This window comes from Opisthocomus hoazin, chromosome 27 (assembly GCF_030867145.1).
Source record: "Opisthocomus hoazin isolate bOpiHoa1 chromosome 27, bOpiHoa1.hap1, whole genome shotgun sequence".
In the NCBI taxonomy this organism is placed as follows: Eukaryota; Metazoa; Chordata; class Aves; order Opisthocomiformes; family Opisthocomidae; genus Opisthocomus; species Opisthocomus hoazin.
The window spans coordinates 8,869,179-8,891,234 of record NC_134440.1 but is presented as its reverse complement, the minus strand read 5'-3'; the positions used below and the strand labels follow the sequence as shown (position 1 = coordinate 8,891,234).

The 22,056-nt window shown below is 47.6% G+C and overlaps 1 protein-coding gene across 4 annotated transcripts; it reads right to left on the bottom strand.

Annotated features, from left to right (window-relative positions):
• Positions 1-2,048: 2,048 nt before the first annotated feature.
• MBD3 (methyl-CpG binding domain protein 3) lies at positions 2,049-21,118 on the bottom strand. Of its 4 annotated transcripts, none has more exons than XM_075444359.1 (8): positions 21,002-21,118; positions 16,570-16,626; positions 13,685-13,844; positions 12,081-12,218; positions 9,256-9,346; positions 8,610-8,787; positions 5,983-6,180; positions 2,050-4,328 (listed from the first exon to the last, which is right to left on the bottom strand). In XM_075444359.1, exons 1-7 carry the CDS (start codon positions 21,013-21,015, stop codon positions 5,988-5,990), a joined length of 831 nt encoding a protein of 276 aa, XP_075300474.1. In that variant the 5' UTR covers positions 21,016-21,118; the 3' UTR covers positions 2,050-4,328; positions 5,983-5,987. The 4 variants fall into 4 exon arrangements, with proteins under 4 accessions (XP_075300475.1, XP_075300474.1, XP_075300476.1 ...); XM_075444362.1 differs by lacking the exons at positions 2,050-4,328; positions 5,983-6,180 and adding exons at positions 7,444-7,919; positions 8,469-8,529; XM_075444360.1 differs by lacking the exon at positions 16,570-16,626 and having other exon boundaries at positions 2,049-4,328.
• Between the last annotated feature and the right edge of the window lie 938 nt (positions 21,119-22,056).

The window sequence follows — 22,056 nt, the reverse complement described above, 5'->3', positions numbered from 1 at the left end:
ACAGTACCACAGCCAGCTTGTACAAGATTAGTTTTCAGCATGACAGCTGCAAAATATGTGTAATAATTTTTTTAAACCTTCACTCATACTCACATTCAACATTCTTTATAGAAAAGAGCAGGACAGTCTCTTAGAGTTACAAAGAAGCAAAATCACCTCACCCAGCAGCTGACAAACTAGCACGGACGTGAAGCTTCCACTCAGCAGAGTCTGCCTCATACACAGCATGTGCTTTCAGCCCCACAGTAACTAAAACAGGTTTTACTGATGAAAATACATTTCTGATTTGGAAAGCAGAACAAGAATGTACATTTATCCACGAATTCTAACTTCAAAGATGTTTTTCATGTAAAACAATCCCTAGGAAACAAGGCACAGCCGTGACACCAAAGCCTCCATCCGGGGGGCTGAACAAGCCCACGTTCCCCGAGTCCAGCCGTGTCATCCATGGCCGCTTTCCCTTCCCGATGTGCTCGGTTTACGGGCAAGGACACTCCTCCCTTCCCTTGCTCAACAGCCAGTTCAGCAAGTTCATTTTCAGATGTGAATCAAGCTAACTTCTCCTGGGCAGAACCACCTACAGAAGCTCTGCAGGTCACATCCAGACTGGACCAACAGCCATGCAAATTCGGTATTTTTCTTGATTGCACTAAAACTTCACCCAACCAGAGTTCAGTAAAAATAACACTGGTCGTACAAACAGGGAGATAATTACATTCCCTTTAACTCTGTTAGTTTTGCAAAGCAAAGAAAAAAAAAATTGAGCCATCTTAATGGAACAGCCCCACCACACTCTGCACCAGATGAAATCAGAAGTTCTAAATAACCAGGGGTCTCTTTTTACAAAGCTACCTTTGCAAAGTAAAACAGCAATTTGGGGGTTTTCACCCTACCTACCGACGTCAACCAAACCCGTCCATCCCCCCATCTCCCCCAGCCAGTGCCCTCTAGAATTATGCAGGCTGCTGCTTCCAGATAAAACAAGAAAACCTGACCAAGTGTGAAACAACGTAAGAAATGGAGCTTTCGTGAACTCAGGTGGTATGTGTCCAAAATTACACTGTCTACAGAAAAAGATGCAAAACCTTAGCTGTACTGGACAAGATCCTAGCCCTCACTGAAGCTGTACAAGGACCATTAAAATATGCTTATACGCTGTCTCCATCAATATAACTGTCTGTCCTCAGAGCTTGGTACTATTGTTTCAGTAGAAAGTAATCAAAATAATTTCCCAGTGCAAACAGTGTGTAGGGCAAACGTAAGGCTACTTCCCATCGCAGCTCCATATTACACACATTTATAATATTTGAGGGCGACAGGAAGGTGCCACTACCACTGACAGAAAGAATTACCAGTTTCCAAAGCATCCCCTCACTAAGCCCTTCTCCAAGCAGACGAACTTCATCTCAGACGGAACAACGGACACCACCACCGTCAGTACGTTCGCAGGTAACAGCTGCTGTATATTAATAAAGGGTAAGTTTTGCTCCAATTCCACTCAACTAGTTTTCTTAACTACCTTCTTCACTAATCACCTGCTTAACAAGATACACCTCCCGTAACAACTGCTTTCTCCATGTTGGGGATCTACTCAGTGCTGGCAGACCACCATATGCTCATCAGTCATGTCCGTGGCAGTAGGCTGTGATCAGACAAACTAATCCAGTTCTCACTGCAACACCACGAGAAAGACATCAGGCTCATTTAAAAGGAATATCTACTTACCTGTCTTGATAAGCAGGTAAAGATATTTAAGTTTCTTTGGATGTGATAGGAGTCCTGGGCCCCTTTTCGGACCTTTGAAGAATCAACTCCTCCATACAAACGAAAACATTAATAAACTTTTTAAAGGGCTGAAGGAAAGAGAGAGAGCTGGACAGGGAAAGTAGAGTGGTGAAAACAAAAGAGTTGGCAGACAAGTTGGCAGTGATTTAAACCTGGTATTCAATGTATCAAAATATTAGTATCAACATCTCAATCATCTAAGTTCTGGTGCTACAAATGCTTACAATGTATTTAGATTCAAATAAAAGTAAATAAGGACATCACCAGATACTAAACAAGTTTCAAAAAAAGAAACAGTGTCAGAACAAGATTGCCATGGTCGATAAAACACCTCTAGTGTGGGTTATAAACTGCTAGAGCTGAGATTGAAAGCACCATACCAGCAACCTGCCTGTTAGACGGGACACCCTGGCAGCCTCCTGCTCGGTGAGGACACAGGAGGACTCCGCAGCAAGAACGAACTGGCTTTCCATGTGTTTCATTTCGTATTCCCCTCTGCTGGGTCCCAAATATCAAGATCCAAATCTCAGAATGGAGCCTGCCACAGAAACGCAGGAGCATCTCCGCTGAAACAACTGGAAGGGGCATAACAGAAAAACTCCACGTAGGGGCTTGACGCAGACTAGAAGAATCTCTACTTTGTGAGAAACATTTAATTCAACACAATGAGTTACAAGAGGACAGATTTACAGAATAATAACCGTAACAGACTGTTCAAAAAGGAAAAGAATTTTCACTGGCTGCAGTACCAGGCAAGGTTCCCCAAAGCAATACCTGGCAGAGCAGCAGCAAAATACCATTCAGTCTTCTTGCAGTACTCCAAATGAGCAATATCAAAGAATTTTGTATTTTCAAATCTTTAAGAAAAGAGTTAACATAGTATCAATCACTTTGGCATGGGCTATTTTTCAAGGAGCTTAAACCTATTCGGATCACTAAGCTGAACTACTCCCAAAGGCTATCACTTTCCAGGCCATTCCCCTGGTCCCTCGCTGTCACTGCTAATCAGTCTTACACGATAAAGGCTCTGGGAGCTACTTTCTTCCCCAAGTTTTGGGATACCAACAACCTGTACAATTGGTTAGTGGCACAATATTTAATCCACCACTTCATACTGTATTCTCAGCTGAGACGTCCATGCATGAATTATGCAATGGATACCCTAAGACTAAAATAACTTTTGCAAATTAGTTGACACATTCTCCAAGCTATAAACCGTCATCTTCCTCCCCTCTCCCTCCCCTCCCTCCCCAGATAAATCCATTTTTAGCCACAAGTTACCCCGATATGCTCACAGACGTACTAGAAGAGACTGAGGAATCAATCAAGGTACCCATGGTGAAGCCAAATACTTATAAACACATTAAGGCAGGTTTCACATCTTTTCATTTTTGGACACAAAATGCTGGTCACTTCACTGCACATGCAAATAAGAAAGATTTAATACTCCATAAAAAGCTTTAAATTCGTTTTTAGATATCAATTATAGAAAAATCAACCTTTTTCCTTTCTTGTTTTAAAAGAGGTCAGAACATTACTGCACACGAAAGCAGATGTGTAGACACACCTATTGGAATGGATCCCCTTCCCTCCACAGACACAGAAACAGAGGTCAGGGTTCTTGGCACCAGAAGAGAAAGGAGGAAGTTTTCCTCATTGTCAGTCAGAAATGAGTCATCCTTCCATTCCCAGTTGAGCAGGTCCTTCTGACTGGACTTAAACCAAAGCAAATATACCACAGAGTGGGTATATTCATCTTCCAAACTCTATTTGGCTATGCTCAGACATACACACAACTCCGTACCAAAAACGTGCACCGTGGTGCATGGAGTGTGGTGCTGGAACTAACTAAAAAACCGACTGCCGTTGATGTAAGACCAATTCCTCAAGTGTAACTTCCCCCACTAAAAAAAACCTCAGGTGAAAGAGGCACTAGCGGTTCATCTCTGAGACTACACTTCCAAGACCAATGTGGTCTTGCGAGGAAAAGGAAATTCAGTGACCCCAGTTGGCACATGGAATGACAATCCACAACATAAAATGACCTCTCCAGAGTCTGGTACAAACAGCTAGCCTACAGCAGAGTAGCCAAGGAGTGAAACAGCATCTCTCTCCCTTGTGTTAGAGAGAAAAATGTTTCTGTGGGTCATTGTTAAAGGTACTTTGATAGAAAAGCTTAAAAATGTATCACCTTATCACTGACCCACAACAACAACAACAAAAAAAGGTCAGGAAATTTGATTCCTAGTATTTTCCCTCCCACCTTTTTATATTCCTTTATTCCCTCCCACTTTTGCTTTCCTCATTACCCTACCCCTTTATAAAAAGCATGGGGAGTGGAGTTTAGTCAAGTTCCATCTTCAAAACTACCCAGCAATTAATGAACCATCAGCTGCTCGACGTTTTCTGAACTGTACATCAAAATGCTCGTAGGTACGGTTGGATTGTTGGCGCAATTTACTTCACAGACACTCCTGGCTTTGTAAATAGTTGTGCTGACCCTGCTGATCAGGTTTATACTGGGAATTCTTAGATGGAACTCCCTAGAAGAAAGAGGAAAAAAAGACCTTGTCAGTCAGTAAGAACTTTTTATGTCTTTATGACAAGTGAGCCCTTAAAAGAATAAAGCACCATTGCCATAACATATCCATTTCTTTATCTCCCATTTTTCACCTTCAGCAGACAGTTTGTTCCAGTTCTTTACTATTGCCAGACCTTTGCAGTAGGAAGGAATGCAAGATATTCACTGTCCAAATAAAGCTACCGTTAGTGATGTGGTAAAACAGGAAAATACAGAAAGCCCAGACATAAGATGGTATCTCCCCCAGGCCAAACAGATTTCCTGTTCTAATCAACCTTCCCGCCTGAAGGACTGCTTAACACACATCATCCTTCCTTCTACCTGAAATACAGCTGCCACTCCCTCCAAAGGAGCTCGTCTTTTCTTCTGCTATTCATCCTAAAATTCATTTTTTTCCCCCTCCACATTCTTGATCCTTGCCTCACAGCCTCTGGAGCCTACATAATGAAGCACCCAGGGTATTGGCTATCCTACTTCAGTGACAGAACACTAATTGCTTTTCCTAGGCTAAAACTTCAGATGATCAAAAATTAAAATCAGCGAGTCCTGTTTTCATCTCCCTGCATGAGCTCCCCTCACCGTACAGACAGTGCTCCTGGCTAGGGTTACATCAAAGGAACACAGCAAGGAGAAACTCTCGCTTCGTAGCATGGTGCCCTGTCCCTATCTCGTGCAACATCAAACGTTCCAGGGGACTCCTGCTGGTGTGTCTTGACGTGGCCTCACAGATCTGCTTTTTGCTGCATTGCTACACAGTAACAATGCATTACTCGGAGCTATTTTGGTTTACAAGACAATAAAAAAAAATTCCAGTTGCACCTTTCAGAAGTTCCACCGCACCAATGAAAGCCAGACACACAGGTGAGAAGCAGCAGCTAGCCCTCTGCGATACTTTTATGGGATGGACAATGTAAAGGCACATTTCTGTGAATCCCGTAGTTACTACTGTTACACTTTCTTCAACTTTTCAGATGTTTCCAGATTTTTCATATATATGTTCTCCTGTTACTTTCAGCCCTTAAACTCCCGCCACACATAAAGTGTTTTAGCACCTTTTGTCTTTTGATGGTCAAGTTGCCTTTTTCTAACTTTCTATAAATAGTATTTAAAAAATTCCACAAGCGTGCCCTCTAATACACCCTGCAAGAAAACACGTGCTGAAAATGCAAAAGTGAGAGAAACAAGCAGGCAGGGGCAGAAGCTCAGTCCGTAAAATGGCAGCTGCCCTTTCTGCCCACAGTGTCCTCTTGCCTATCATAGGAAGTGATGAATAAATATGGGGGAAAAAAGCCTGACCCTCACAAGACAAATAAATTTTTAAGAACTGATCCACTTTCAAGACAGAATCCTTCAAACGCTTACATACAGCTTCTGGTGGCACATTTAGCCCACCTGACACAGACAGCCAGCCCACAACACTCTGTGACAATGCAAGCACTCACCAGACACCACACCCAGGAAAATAGTCGATTTTTTCCTGAAAGCATGGCTACTACACCTTTAAAAGCGCACGCTGAAAAGCAAAGATTCATCTATATATACTAAGATTCCTTCTCAAAACGTTTCTGCATCCAGTGAAGTGCAGCTTAAGGTGAGGAAGCATGCTGTCACATTACCTGGACTATACATTCTCCATCTCCTGGTCATGGTCCTGCTCCTCCTCCTCCTCTTCCTCTTCTCCTTCTTCCTCGCCTCCTTCTTTCTCTGAAGGAGCTTCCCCATCTCTTGCTATCTCCTCTACGTGGGCAAGCATGTCGGCCATCAGGGCTTCCTCCAGCCTCTTTCGCACCTGCTGCACCAGCTCCTCTTGCTTCCTGCCCCAAACCAACGAACACCGACATCAGTCCTCAAAGCTGCCTCTCTCAAGGGAGGTGATCTTGCTTTGGCAGAGGGTTGGACTAGATGACTCACAGAGGTCCCTTCCAACCCCTACCATTCTGTGATTCCATAAAGGAATCTCAAATCCCTCACACACGAGGCTGCACAGAGAAGCATGGCTTCGAAAGCGACCTCAGTAAGAACTGCATTGTAAAAAAATTACCTGGCATCATACAGAAGCACAGAATGTTGGGGGTTGGAAGGGCCCTCTGTGGGTCACCCAGCCCAACCCCCTGCCCAAGCAGGGTCACCCAGAGCAGCTGCACAGCACCGCGGCCAGGCGGGGCTGGAATATCTCCAGAGAAGGAGACTCCACAGCCTCCCTGGGCAGCCTGGGCCAGGGCTCCGTCACCCTCAGAGGGAAGAAGTTCTTCCTCGGGTTCAGCTGGAGCTTCCTCTGCTTCAGTTTGTGCCCATTGCCCCTTGTCCTGTCGCTGGGCACCACTGAACAGAGTCTGGCCCCGTCCTCCTGACCCCCACCCTGCAGATATTTGTAGGCATTTCTAAGGTCCCCTCTCAGCCTTCTCTTCTCCAGGCTGAACAAGCCCAGCTCCCTCAGCCTTTCCTCATAGGAGAGATGCTCCAGTCCCCTCCTCATCCTCGTAGCCCTCCGCTGCACTCTCTCCAGTAGCTCCTCATCTTTCTTGAAGTGGGGAGCCCAGCACTGGACACAGCACTCCAGATGAGGCCTCACCAGGACAGTGTAGAGGAGAAGGAGAACCTCCCTGACCTGCTGGCCACACTCCTCCTAATGCACCCCAGGATGCCATTGGCCTTCTTGGCACCCAGGGCACGCTGCTGGCTCATGGTCACCCTGTCGTCCCCCAGCACTCCCAGTCCCTCTCCGCAGAGCTGCTCTTCAGCAGGGCCGCCCCAGCCTGTACTGGTGCCTGGGGTTGTTCCTCCCCAGGTGCAGGACCCTGCACTTGTCCTTGTTGAACCTCATCAGGTTCCTCTCTGCCCAACTCTCCAGCCTGTCCAGGTCACTCTGAATGGCAGCACAGCCTTCTAGTGTATCTACCACACCTCCCAGTTTGGTGTCATCAGCAAACTGGCTGAGGGTACACTCTAACTCTTCATCCAGGTCGTTGATGAAGAAGTTAAACAAGGCTGGGCCCAGTACTGACCCCTGGGGCACACCACTGGTTACCGGCCTCCAACCAGACTCAGCGCCGCTGATGACAACCCCCTGAGCTCTGCCATTCAGCCAGTTCTCAATCCACCTCACCGACCACTCGTCCAGCCCACACTGCCTGAGCTTCCCTAGGAGGATGTTATGGGAGACCGTTAAAAAGTCATCCAAGATTTTCTGTTGTGAGTCCTTAGCATTGATTGTACCATTTTTAATTCTGGCAGAAAGTTGCCTAATCTAGCGCCTGACTCCAGACTTGGTTGTTTTTTTCAATTCCCAGTACTAATATTAAACAAGAAAAAGTCAGCCTACCCTGCTCAGATTTCCAAAAACGAGACTGGACAAAATTAAATTTCTGACCATTTCAATCTTTTTACTCTTTTTCCTTTTGAGTCACAGCCTTAAATTTTACAGCTCCTTTGCTGTCAAAGTCATAGTAAAATAAAGAAGTGGTCAACAATCCGTGGCTCATGGGACTCCTATTTCACCTCAGCCACAGGAAATCATAAAGTTATAAACAGATCATTTTTCCTGGTCATTCACCTATAAATCAAGCATCAAAAAAGCCATCCTGTAATTCAAAAAGATTTATCAGTCAAACACTCAAGACAAGTACTACCTTTAGACATTGTTAATGAATGCAGCGCAGCGTGCTTTCAGGTTAGTCTCTTTGGTATATTCAATTCTCTATCAAGTGCTTGAAGCTGAATTTGACTGGTCTTGATTCAGCAATATAATTCCTTACTGAAAGCAAGCTATACCTAAATAAACTGCATCTTTGTTCGCTGCCTCCGCAGCAGTTAGTGCTCTGGTTTGGTCCTGTGCTGACACAGAGTAAGGCGCACAGAAACGAATTGCACTGCTCAGGATGTCTCCAATCCCTTCTTTGCTTTAGAGGTCTCTTAATCAAGGTTAGGCAAACTCAGAGACCTTTTTCAATAAAAGGTGAAGCACTCTGATATGAAAAACAAATGTGAACTTGAAACCTCAAGAGTAACTGAGCACGGTCAAAATAAAAAAATAACGAGCGGGCTTTAAGTACACGTCTGTATGAGAGCAGCTTCGCGTAATAATTTTTTCTACTCCACTTACAAAGAGCCATTCAAGTTAACTCAGCAGGCCACAGTGCTCCACCAGACATTTAAACTTGCCACTGAAAAAAAGAAAAAGGGCGTACTATTTTACCATAAGCGACCTTGTGCCAAGACAGTAAGTGATATTTCCAGTTAATACCTAATATCTTCATCTGTCACCATAAACGCTTTGCAAAGCGGCTGCGAGGTGTTTAGCCAAACTCCGGGATTCTTCTCCACAGCCGCAGAGAGCTGCCCAGTGATGGGCATCGTGCTGGTGTGCAGAGCACTAGCTATAGCAGAGAGAAGGGTTTCATCGGTGCAGCCAGGTCCAACCCCTGCAAGCGGGAGGAAAAGCGATCATCAACTTTGTGCAAGACAGAACAGCAAATCAGGACAACAGGCATTATTTAAATTTTAACGTCATTTAGAAAGCCAACAAAACATAAATCTCAGTCCTAAACGCTTCTAACAGCATCTGTACAACTCCCTCCAAGGTTACTTAAACCTCGATCAATTCCTCATTCTGTTACACAAAAAACCCCCCACATTGGGAATGGAAGCTGCTTCCATTCTGCTTCTGGAAAATTAACAAAAAAACCAGTCAAGCAGCTCTGCTTCAGTATTCCCTGAGGACGAAGGGCACGCAGCCTCCCAGCCAGCGTGCTAACAGCTCCTGCTGCAGCAGGAATGCTCTGCAGCCCAAAGGAGCACTGGAGAACGAGGAGGTCAACCACAACACCTCCAGATCACCACTGCCCGGTATCACAATGTCACCCCGGGAGTGAAGGGCAGACTCCGATTACCTTGTAAACCTTTTGGGAGGTCCATCGTTTTCACCAGCTCCTCTGCAATGTCAAAAGCATTCAGTCCACTTAATTTCTTCTCCCAGAAGAGCTGACATCAAAGAAAGTGTTTATTGGCACAAAACAGAAATGGAATTGACAACTACACAAAGCACCTGCTTACTGTTGAAAGAGGGAAGAAAACTGCTGCGGACAATTTTATGTTGGATTTACTCGAGCAGGGGTCTGCCATGTCTGACAGCAGGGAACAACCCTCACTGCCAGTCAGGCCCACAACTCTCTCCTGATTTGCTGCCTTGAAAAAGACTTTCTTTCCTTCCAGGGACTGGTACTTTCACTGCTTCTGTACTGGAACAGCAAGGCAAGGCTTGCTGGCTCTCGTCTAAGCACACACAGTGTGGGACAGCCTTATTTTACACTCCTGTTCCTCTCCTGCTGTCTCACACACACCACAGAAGTCAAGGAACGCAAGAATTGTATCCAAGCTCTTCCCAAGGTGAAGCATCATTTTATTGCGCTCTCTGTTTCTCATGAGAATCACCATGTCTAGTCCTTCACCATACTTTGAATCACAAGTTCTCCTCAAGCTAAAGAGCAGGTGAACGCATGGTTTGGTGGAAAGGCAGAAACTATACCCAGACACACCTTCAACCCCCAATTTACACGTGTAAGGACGATCAGTGAATACCTGGAGTACCATTTGTCTTGCAAGAAAGCAGTTTTATCTGGATTTTGAGAAACTAAAAATTTACCCTAAAAAATCCACATGTCCCCTTTTCAAGCCTGTCAAAATCTGAGTGCAGCTGAACTCACATTGCTTTTCCAGTTACTAGCTCCCAACCCGGGGAATAAGGACAGGCACAGTCAAAACACATCGCCTGGGTGTTCTCTAGCCTACGACTATCAAGCAAGTCATTTTAGGAACACTAGGAATAGGAATAATATAATAAATACAGGAATATAAATAAAATAGGAATTCTAATGATGGGACTTTGCACTGTTTTCCAATTTTGAAGAAATATCTGAGTCTGCCGACCAGAGGTTAAAATACACTGCAGTCCGGTAAAATATTCTAAAGCTGCAATTTAACAGACTCTTAGATGTATAATGCAGAGAAAGACACAAGAAAGAGCAATTTTGCCATATTCTATGTGATATAATAGAAAATTAAATATATAAACCAGTATGTGTATATATACTAGACACACAGTATATATATATATATATACACACACACACACGCACACACACACAAAACCCTCTAAGGGACCTTCTCAGAAAAGAGATTCCAACGTTGTCATCCGAAAGCAAGAGGACTACATAAGCGAAGCACAACAGAGTCTAGGAAGCTGCATTACTACAAGCAGTAATGTGAGCAGCGAAACTACACAGGTCTGATCACAACACCTTTGTGTAGCGGGGCTGATCTCTGCTGCTTGACTGCAGTCGCACATCAAACTCCTTCCCAACAGGGATACAAACCTCCAGCCAGCTCAGGGGTTTGCATATCAATGTCATATCTTTAGTGTCTTCTTTTATTGTCTTTACTAGCCAAGGGGTTTACAGGAATAACAACACTATGAACACACATGATCTGCTTCGTTAGGAAACCATGTTAAAACCCTACCAGCTTGTTTTAAAAACAAAACAAAAAATAACAAAAAAAAAACAACCACCAAAACAAACGACCCAACTCCATTTCAAACAGAGCCCACCTCACCCTTCAGAAAGGCAAGTTTTGAAGTTTGCAGAAAAGGTTTTCAGTGTGAGAAGCGAGTAGTTTACAGGGTTTTTTAAAATTATATTGAAATCACTTTCCCTCTTGGAATGATGTATTTTAATTCCACCAGACTCCCAAGAGTTTAAAATATACTGATAACTGAAAACGATGACAGCATCCGAACAGACTAATGAAGCTGAACATCTAGTTTCCAAAAGTACAAAGAGGGACTCACTGCAGGAGAGGACTCTGCGAATCCCTGGTGCGAGCTCTGCGGAGGCAGCAGGCTGCCAGCTCCAGGTAACGCTACCGAAATGCGAGTGCCTTCCAAAGGCTGCTTTGAACAGGTCCATCTCACCCTACCAGCGCCCCGCTTCAAAGCCACGCTTGTGCTAAGCACACTCTTTGCATCCTGTCACTCGATGAAATTCAGCTGAAAGATTTCCTTTCATTTTGGTGTATTTGCTTGTTTGCAAACACAATATGATTAGAAAAACACTTTGATTTTGTATTAATAATATTTCAAATGAATTTATGACCTTATCCACACAGGCGGAGTTAACTACTAATGACATCCGCATCTGAAAAGAAGGCCCACGCAGGGGTTACAATCCCTCGCACGGCATCACAGACACCATGTTGCATGTGGCCTGGACAGAAGCAGGGATTTCCTGAAACACAGAATTCTTATACACTTGGAACACTCGACAGTGACTTTAATTACAATGCAAATGTCCCCTAAGGTGGCCTGTCTAAATTTGTAGGCAATACTTCAATTTAGCATTAAGGAAATGAAGGCTTAACTACAACAGGACTGTAATCTAAACAATGGTTGGAGTCTAGTTATAAAACACAGCGCAGACAGATTATTAACTACATACTATATATATATATATATTCTATATATATAGAAAAGGGGTTTGTTCCGATTTTAGAAGCTGGGAGCACTGTAAGTTACTGTTTCTGAACTATCAGAGACTCCAAACTGCCACAGACTATTTGTTCAGCATCGCAAAATTAAAGCGGTTTATTCCGAGACCCTCCCAGCAGCAAAACCAGGACTTTCTTCGTTCTGGAGAAGGAGGTCCTAAGCTGCAAGGCTTACCTGCCGGGGCTGGTCCACAGCTTTCTGAGGATCACTCTTCACCTTGTTGCTGGGATGGTTTGTGATCTTTGTGACAGGTTGCTTGAATATGGAGGCTGTCTGTCTGACAGGGAGCGCTGTGTTCAAATCAGGCTTGCCCTAAAAATTTTAAACAAAATGAGGGGGAAAAAGCCACAAAAATATTTTCAATTTCCTAAAATGCTACTACACCCATAGAGACATACAGCAGGGAAGAGTTCATGGACTTGAAGACTTGTCTGATCTCAAGCTCTATGAGTTAGACTGCTAAAAATGCATAACTATCTTCAAATCTTGCCTTAGACCTATCAAAATTAACCTAAGTTTTCCACTCTTTTACATTCTACTTAACCTACTAGCCTCCTCTCATTCTAGTTTACACACATCGGTTTTATCTCAATTTTGACAGAATTGAGCCCAAACACAGAGTTTGGGCTTTGACAAGCCACCTGTAGATCACCAAAACAGAAGTTTCGGATACAATTTTTGCAATAATTAGAAAAATTATAGTGTGGGATTTAGAGACCAGTTTGTGAATCCAGAAACCATTCTAAACCATTCTGTTTAAATCCAGTTGTGGACGCCAATAAACAAATGAGTACAGCTGAAACCTTGATCACTTTTTTTACCTTCAGCTCTTAATAAGACTCATTTTTTAAGCGGAGCTCATAACAATCACGTTCTCACGACAGGACTGCATTTTCTGTTAGTGGAAACACAGGAAGCCCGTTCCTCGTCCCTGAGATCTAACACGCAAGTCTTGAAATGGCTGTAGGACATACTTTGCTCTCGAGGATGCAGACATCATGTCTGCTTAACATATTTATTCATGAGATGTAGAACAGATGCATTCAGGACAAATATCATTCTGAATCATCTGTGTGCTAATCCATTTATAAGCCAATGACTGCTATTTGTACGTAGTTTGGGCAGAAGTTTTAGCCATTGAGATGTGTGTCAGCTGCTGGTGTCTGCAGCAAGGCACGTTTCTTTTAAAGTAATCACTACAGCACCTAGCGCTGTAAGTAGATGTTTTAATCACTCCAGTGATGATGATTCTTGACTGGTTGACATATTTAGAAAATAAGCATCGTACTATTTTCCACATTTCACGTTTAGGTCCACAGACATAAGCTTTCGGGTTCTGAAAAAGCTCTTAGCATCCGATGAAGATACTTAAGAATGACTTGAGCCAACCTATCCAGGCAAGCAGTACGCACCAGAGCAGAGTGGGGCTGCTGCACAGACAGCTGCAGATCTGGGGCTCTGGAGGAGATCCTGCTGGAGAAGACGATCTCGCACTCCAGGGAGGGGAAGCAAGAAAGATGCCAGCCCTCTCTCCAGCCCTTCTGTACAGAAGATTTAGCGGTACCACAATGTTCTCCCATGGTATCAGTACCCTGGAAGAATCAGCGAACTGCAGTATTTGTACAACACCCCATAACAGAGATGTTATCTCCTACAACTCCAGTTTCGCACATTAATTACAAAAAGTTTAGTTTTCCTACTGTCACAGACATTGTTCCAGTCTGGCCAGTACGATAGCAGATGCAAAGGTGAAAGCTGCTGCTGCATCTCAGTCTTACTTTGGCTTGGTTGGAACAGTCGTAGCGCATCCTCTGTCTGTTCTTGTTCATTTTATTCATCAACATTTTTCCTGTGCGGAAGTCAAAAGTGCTCAGGTCCATCGAGCTCCCCAGGTAGCGTGCCAGCTGCGGCTTGCTTCGGAACTTTTTACCACTTGGGCTGCAAAAAAAATAACAGACAGAAAAGAAACAAGGAGGGAAATTAAAACCCTCTGGACTTCAATACCAGCGCTCGCTGCAACTCAAGAGAGGCAAGTTTTATTTCCTTCATGAAAAACAACGTGTGCTGAACTTCCAAGAACGAAGCTCACATTAAACTCTAAATGGGTATTATTGCTTTCATCTTAACTCCTTCTCCTGATTCTGTGGAAGAGCCAAATTAGGTGCAGACCATGTTTAAATGTTTTTACACATGAAAAGCAAGATTTAGACCAGGTATAAATGAACATAGCATAATTCACAGAATAACTGACATGGGAGATACCAGCACAGATGTACTTATTCTCCGTTGTCTCAAACAATAAATGCCCATTTTCAAGCACAATTTCTTCTCCCATGAGCGTTATATTTGACCAGCACCACAACCCTCTCCTCAGATGCCCTTTCCCCCCCCTTGAATAGCACATTCAGGTCTGATGACATTACATGACATTCTGAACACTTAACTTCAGGATTACACAGCAGCAAGGAGAAAGAACAGAAGTTAACTGCAGACAAGCTGCAAAGCAAAGAATTACAAAGCTTAAGTGATGCAAAAATAAAGGTAAAAACCTTGGAAAACCTCTCATTAATGGTAAAACAGAAGAGACATTATTTTTAAACACATGGTTTGACATGAAAGACTACAACCTGGCAAGCAGGCACAAATTACTCCAACTTCTCCTTGTTGGTTTTTGCTTTTGTTTTGTTTTGAATATTATAACCTTTTGCACTACTACAAGAAGCACTGCTATGTAAGCTCTTTTATTTTTTATTGACTTATCTTTGCTTTATGCATATGTTATGACTGCAGTGTAGAAATATACAGACAATAAGCACAAAGTATTCTTCACGTTCTCACTTAGCATCCTAACGATGCCCCTCTATCCCCTCAATTTCTCTCATTTCTGGTTTTCTGCATCTTGAAATTTGCATATTAATCTTAGCACCCATGTGGCAGAAGCTCACTCCACATACATCTACCACACTAAACACAGGTTAGCTGGGCGAAAGGCATTTTAAGACCAAAAATGCCAGTTACCATCCCAGCCCTATTTATCCATTTTCTTCTTTTAAAGAGCGGTCAGTAGTGCCAGAACGTTGTTTTCAGCCATGCTGCATGGGAGCGGGGTGATCTCCTCCCTAGCCTACAAACATTGTCCGCTCTCTGTGCGCCAAGTGTCTCATTCTGAAGACGTAAGGTCACACCCCGGTGAGACCTCGCTAGCTGGGTGCCCGTGGTACGCAGCGGTGGCACCCCTGGCTTCCACAGCTCAATTCAAAGCAACTTCACAATATCCAAGCACTGAACTTGAGATGCCTCGAAGCAGCACCTACATATTAGTGTCTATTTTTTTTTTCTACCGAGGAGAGAGGTGGTATTAATGCAACTTATACCTGCCAGAGACAAACCAATGCCAATGAGGTTCAAATGCTTTCTGAGGACAGTTGGAGCTCTGTGATTCAGGTTACCTTCTGTTATTCCTGAAGCCAGAAACGCAGGCTACTTATGCAAGGTTTCTACTTGAAGGCCAAGAATAACTTGAAATAATAGAGTTGCCATAGGATGAGAGGAAAGAAGTGTTACCATCTCAGCAGCATAGACCCTGCTTGACCACAGTGGTGGTGTTCACACTGGTAAGGTACCAACAACCTCCCCAGGGTCTTCTCAGAGGGAAAAAAAAAGCTTCAAGGAAAAAGCCTCTTTTCAACACATTATCTGCTTCCTTGAAGCCTTTACTAGGGGAAAGGTCTGAAAAAAGAGCAAGCATAGAATTGCTAGTATGGGACAGTGGCAAACCCATTAGTTCAAGTCAGACTGTGTATGCAAAAAAATAGATTAAAAAATCCAGAAAGAACCAAAGTATTAAAACTCTCCAAGAACTGAGAGACAAGGTTAATATGAATGATACTAAGACTGAAATCTGAAAAAGTCTCTCAGAGGACTTCTGACTGAAAGGCTGTGGCCACCCCCCCCCCCCGCCCCAGCATCTGCTTAGGAAGCTCCTGGCCCCAATTGCTCCCGAGCTGCTTATCCTGCCCCGTATCCACTCCCCACCACCACCACTGCTCAGGCACAAAAGCATTCATGCAAATGCAGTTAACCAGATGGGGAAAATAATCCATCTTTAGAGGGTAGGGAGGAGAGGAGAAAACACTTTATCACTGGTTATTCCCCAGCTGGACCGATTCACTACGGAGCTGCACAAACACTTGGGCCAGGAGATGACACAGACCGTAGGAATAAGCAGACAGGCACAGAGACTGGGTCCAGACTGAAGTTTGAAACCAGTTTTTACAAATATAAAGGGGGTTACACGCCTCAATCCAGAAAAGGGAATAACCAACTCCAGCAGCTTTTAGGCCAGAGCCATCGGTGCCTTCAGCGAAGCCAAGAAGAGAAACTCCCGCTATACGAAGAATATGATGCTGGTTCCTCTTCCAAGAGATGCAGCTCCAATTTACAGTTGAGTTTAGTGTCTTAGTAATTTTAAAAACTACACATTACCACGAATTGTGCACTTAGCAGCACAGTGTAACTTGCAGAACAACAGAGCCAGATACACGCAGAGACAGTATTTTAAATGAACACAGTCCTTCAGCTTTTTTGTTTAGTACATGTTCTAGTAATTTTGCAATGGATCTGAAAAGCTGTTAAAAGTCCACATACGTCTAAAAAAACCCACCTGAAATGACTCAGAGTCCTGTCTCTTCCTGGGGAAGCTTGGCCCAAAGGAAAAGCACTGAAATGTTCAGAAGAAAAACTTTTATTCTGATTATGTCTTGAAAAAGGCAATACCGTACCAAGCCTCTCCGGAGCAATAACAGAGCGGGGAACACAGCTACAACTCCAAGCTGACAGTAAACTTGCTCAGTCAGCACAAACAGAAAGGAAGCAGCCGGTGTGTGCTGGGGCTCCCGGGGTCCCTCGGCAGGAGCACGCTTGGTAGGACACCTGAGAGGGTTAAAGCAAGGGGGGGGGAAGACAAAGGGCAGCCAAAAAACCCACAAAACTCGAGCAGCAGGATGGCTTGCTGCACATCACAAGGCACAGAAACAGTACACACCAGCATTTATGAATTCTGAATGCCATTAAAATGCTTGCGTGCCCTTTAAATGTCACAAAACATGAAATTCATCTCCTTCCACTCCAGAGCGAAAGCTTTGCTCTGCACTCCTGTTTTTGATACAAAGACTTTGAAGAGACCCAGAAGCGAGACATCTCAGTACGAAGCTGCAAAAACCAACCTCTCCTAACCAACACCGCCGGCGCTGCTCTGCGAGCGCGCTGAATTCAGGGCTTCCACACTTCACCACGTTACGAAAAGCAAGGCAACGGCAAAGTTGCAAACGATTTTACATGCTCGTCCATCAAAAGCTCCAACGCATTCTCCGCTTGCGCAGCCTGCCTTGGCCCTAACAAAACGAACCCGAAGAGGAGCGAGGGGTGGCAGGACCAAACCCAAGCCCTCACCCCCCATTCACAGACTTTCCGGGCACGGATTAAGCTGAATGCGTGGCAGCCTGTTGCAGGGCCAGGCGCTGCCAGGTGCCTGCTGCTCTCCATGTGGAGCTCAACCCTTTGTTTCCAGCCTTATATTCTTAAAGAGAGACCCAGTGCAAGCCCAGGCCCTCTCCCCTCCTCCCTCATTACCCAAGTCTCCTCCCCTCCGCTCTCCCCATCTAGCCTACACAGGATCTGCACAACTTGGAAAGCAAGGGACAAAAGACTGGGGAAAAAAAAAACCCCGAACAAACCCAGATGTCGCCTGCCTTTTATTAAGAAATGGAGACAGGAATAACCTAGGTAAAGGGTGATCAACAGCATATGCCCAAAGCCTCGTTTCCTTGGTGGAGGGGTGACGGGTATAATGCAAAATGTTTTTCCTTCTCTGTTTCAATCGTGCTCAATCCTTCTCCATTTCAACCCCGGCCCACCCCAGCTTCTCTCCCCAGCTCCGCTCCAGGCAAAGCCCGGTGCCGGGGGCCCTCTGGGTGCTCTATGCCCCCCGACATGGCTTCCCAGGGAGAGACGGGCACCCTGGGACACCCCACACACTGCCAGCCCCAGCCCCCCTCTCCCACTGCAGCTCTGCGTTATCCCTGGCTGCAGCATCTGCACCAAGTCCTACCTCGGTGGTCCCACACTCCAACCACTCACTCCGGCATGGGCCAGCAGACACCTACTCACAGCTTTCACCAGCGCACATAAACCGCACCGGTGTGAACAAGCAGACCGGGCGACTCCTCCAGCTGCCACAACCCACCCCACGTCCTCACACACCCACGCAGCGGCATCTCCCCGTCCCTCCGTGAATGGGTGCCCTCGGCTCTGCACGGAGCAGCCTCGGGGAATCGAGCTGTCCCTCGCCACCGCTGCTGTCCCAAGCAATATTTAAGCGCCCGTGGAGGCCCCGCATCGCTGCCAGCAACGGCGTGAGGGACGCTCCCTGCCCCGCAGGGCAATGGGCTGGTCTTTGTTCAGTAACTTGGGCTCTGACCACAAAAAAAAAAAAGCAACAAAAGCCACCAAATTAAAAAAACAAAACCAAACCCCAACTTTGATGCACACAATACACACAAAATCTCTCAGATTTCCAGAAGCCCCCCACTGCTAAACAAGAACCCAAGCAGCAGCCCCATAGCACACAGGAATGAGCCCGAATATAACCAGCCGTTTCATAAGGCTCGTCTCGAGCATCACGAGAGCTTCCCCGGGGAGCTGTGGGTACAACAGAACAACTGAGAAGGAGCAGAGTACGGCCTCAGTAAAAGCATTCTCCTCCACAACTTTTTCTGGGGGAAAAAAGTATATAGGCCAAAAGATACTTGGGGGAGTGGGGATGTTAAAAACGTTTTCTCAACTTCTTGCATCCGTGCTGCATAGGTAAGAAATTCACTACAAGATAAGTTTCACCCAAGAGATTTGTTAAGTTTTCCAGAACAGTGATGTCAACAACTCCTTGAAGCAGGGATAAGCAGGGATCCCAGACTTCTCAGACACTTGGTCCTCAAACCTTCAGCAAAAAAACACTATGAAGAAAAGTCACACAAAGCAGCCCTAAATTCTCCTTCCCCTAGGTGAGAACACTGAGTTTGGAGAGAGCCTTCGTAGCCAAAACTCTCTCAAAGACAACCCACCCCTTTCACAAAAGCCCCAATACTCTTCCCTTCCCGAAACCCTGCATCCCTGCACCTCTCCCGCTCGCTCCGAATTTGGCCCGCGAGCCCCAGCACATCAGCCAGACACCCTCTGGGGTTTCCAAACTCACAGGCCACAGGCAGGTGAGAGAACGCACTCCAGTTAAAAAAATTTCTGCACAATCAACAGCTGGTCAGCGCGAGGTTCTAGGACTGTTTCTCAAAGTCTGCCCAGGGACTTACACCTTGCGCAGGGTTTCACTTCCAGCCAGCCACCGGCTCGCACAGGCTCACATCCGACGGGCTGAACATACTTGGCACAACCCATTCGCCCAGTCGCCCGGAGCAGAACTCGTATTCGAACGAAACCTCCACGCAGAAAGCAAGCGCTGCGTGTGCTTGGGGTCACAAAAGGAAACCTCTAAACAGAAAGCGCCGTAACCCTAAAAAACAGTTCGAAAAAACAGCAACCGCCAGCCCGCCGCCGATCGCCTCGGCTCGGTGTTAAGGCTGGCGACCGCGCACAGGAGCGCTCATTTCCAAACCCTGCGTGCAATTTTCCACGAACACTTAAAAGCATCAGGACATTCAGGGTAGCTGGACAAAAAAAAAAACCAAACAAACAACATCCAGGTAAGCAACAGGCAGAAACAGCAGAGGTATTAATAAATTGCCACACAGGTGTTTTCCACTCTGAGGTAATGCAAAATGAAACAGTAACCAAAAATTAGTGCAGCAGGGCCCTATTACACCTTTGATCTCTGTCCAAATTGATATAAACGGAAAATCCACTACAACTTGGGAATAAAAATATGCTGCTTATCCTCTCTCACCCTGTTTTTTAAATTCAGCTCTGAGACCGCAACTTTACAAATAAAATAAGTTCTTGGAGAAACAGGGATCACTGCAGCTTTCAGCTGCCCCTCCCGTAGCCGCTGCCGGTGGTCTCGGTCTTGTCTTCCCCCCGCAGACTCCGAGCCGCGGCAGTGGAGCCGGCACGGCCACCTTTACGCTCTCGAGGACGATCTTTGCCGGTTCGCTCGCCGGCCAGCACGACACGCTTTTCTCACAGCTAAAATCTGACCCAAAAAATGAAACCTAACACGTGCAGAAGCTGATCGCGTACATTTTGCCGACTACAAAGGCCAGATAAGGGCACCTGGGCAGCTCCTGCCACCTCCCCGGGAGCCGAGTTTCGCACAGCGGCTGGCGGGCGCACCGAGGGTGCCTCTTACGGGGGCAGGAAGGATCCATATGGCCCACCCACAGCCGTATGAGGCATACGTGGATATTAATAGAAATCCTTCGGGCAGAGGCAGCAGCTCCCGGGCCGCACTCTTCCCCCAACGGCGATGCTCAGAGGGTAACGGGTCCCGAGCTCTGCTCCTGGACTCTCAGCTACGGCCACAGCCATGGAATCATGGAATCACAGAACGGTTTGGGCTGAAAGGGACCTTAAAGATCATCCCATTCCAAGCCCCCTCCCATGGGCAGGGCCCCCTTTCACCAGCCCAGGGTGCTCCCAGCCCCGTCCGACCTGGCCTTGAGCACTGCCAGGGAGGGGGCAGCCACAGCTCCTCTGGACAACGCTCCTTTCCTCACCCTAAATCCTTTCATCTACGGAAAAAGCAGCAGCCGGAGCCCCAAGCCAGCGGCAGCCGCCCTCACCCCCACCCGGGCCACTTCGCAACCGCCTCCTTTATCGGACACTGAACAAAACCCCAGCTGCATCTGACGGGCCTCAGCCCCCCAGCAGGGCCTCAGCCCCCCCCCACTCCTCGGCCCCTCACGGCGGGGGGGGGCACAGCAGCCCCCACGGCGCGGCCACCCCTGGCGACAGACGGACGGGGCTGGCGCCTCCCCCGGTGCCCCGGCCCCGCCTCTCCCCCCGGCCCCCTGCCGTGAGGAAGCGCGGCCCGAGCCCCCCACCCCCCGGGCCCGGGGCGGAGGCGTCGCGGCCCGGCCGAGCGCTCCCACCTCTTCCGCTCCATGGCGGCGCGGCCCGGCCCGCGGCCGCTCCCTCAGGGCTCCCGCCGGCTCTTCCCGGCCGCCGCGCTCTCCTCCCGCCGCCGGCTGTTCCCCGCTGCCGCCGCCCCCCGCCGCGCCGGTGCCGGCCCCCGACACCCCCCCCCCCCCCCCGGGGAGGCGGCGCTGAGGCCGCCGCTCGTCCCGCTCCCCCCGCCGGGCCCCGGCGCCGCTCCGCGCTCCGCCGCGGCCCTCCCGCCTCCTGCACGCCGAAGGCGGCCGTTCCGTTCCGCCCGCCCCCACGGTTCCGCTCCCGCCCCCCGCCGCCGGCCCCGCCCCCCGCCGGATCCCGCCGCTCGCGCCGTGTAGTCCCGCCCCGCCGCCCCGCTGGGCGGGAAGCCGGTCCCTAACCCCCCTCCCCCACGGTGTCCCGGCACCCCGCTTTGGGCATCCTCCCCCCCCGCACCGGGCCTGCACACCCGGGAGCGGGGGTCGGGGCGCGGAGGGGCCATGCGCGGCACCCAGGCCCTGCTCCAAGGGTCGGCTTGAGACCCCCGGCTCGGCTCCCCCCCCCCCCCCCCCCCCGAGGCGATTTCGGGGTTCATGTAGCACCCTGGGCAGCACCCCTCTGCCTGGAGCCCACCCCCCTTCTCCCGGGGCCACGTCCGAAAAGAGAAACACTAAACCCCCCCCCCCCCCAGTTAGCAGGAGGGCAGCGTGCTCTGCAGGGGACGACGCGAGGGCAAGGCCACGAGAAGCTTTTCGAGGACGAAGCATCACCCCCACGCCAGCCGAGGGGACCGAAGCCCCCACCGCAGCACCCCCGGGGAGAGGCATCCGCCTCCCACGCCCCGCGAACCTCAGGCCCGCACCCGACGGCGAGCCGCCGAGCACCGGTGTTTCGGCAGCCGGCTCCTCGTCGCTGCCGTACCCACATGCTGAGCAGCACGAGGCCGCCTGCCTTCCAGAGCAGCTCAGAGGAATTCATTTTCCTTCGACGAATGAATGACACGAGGTTTTTGTCAGGAATCCTGCAGGGAGCAGCATCCCGAAGCCATCCCCATCGG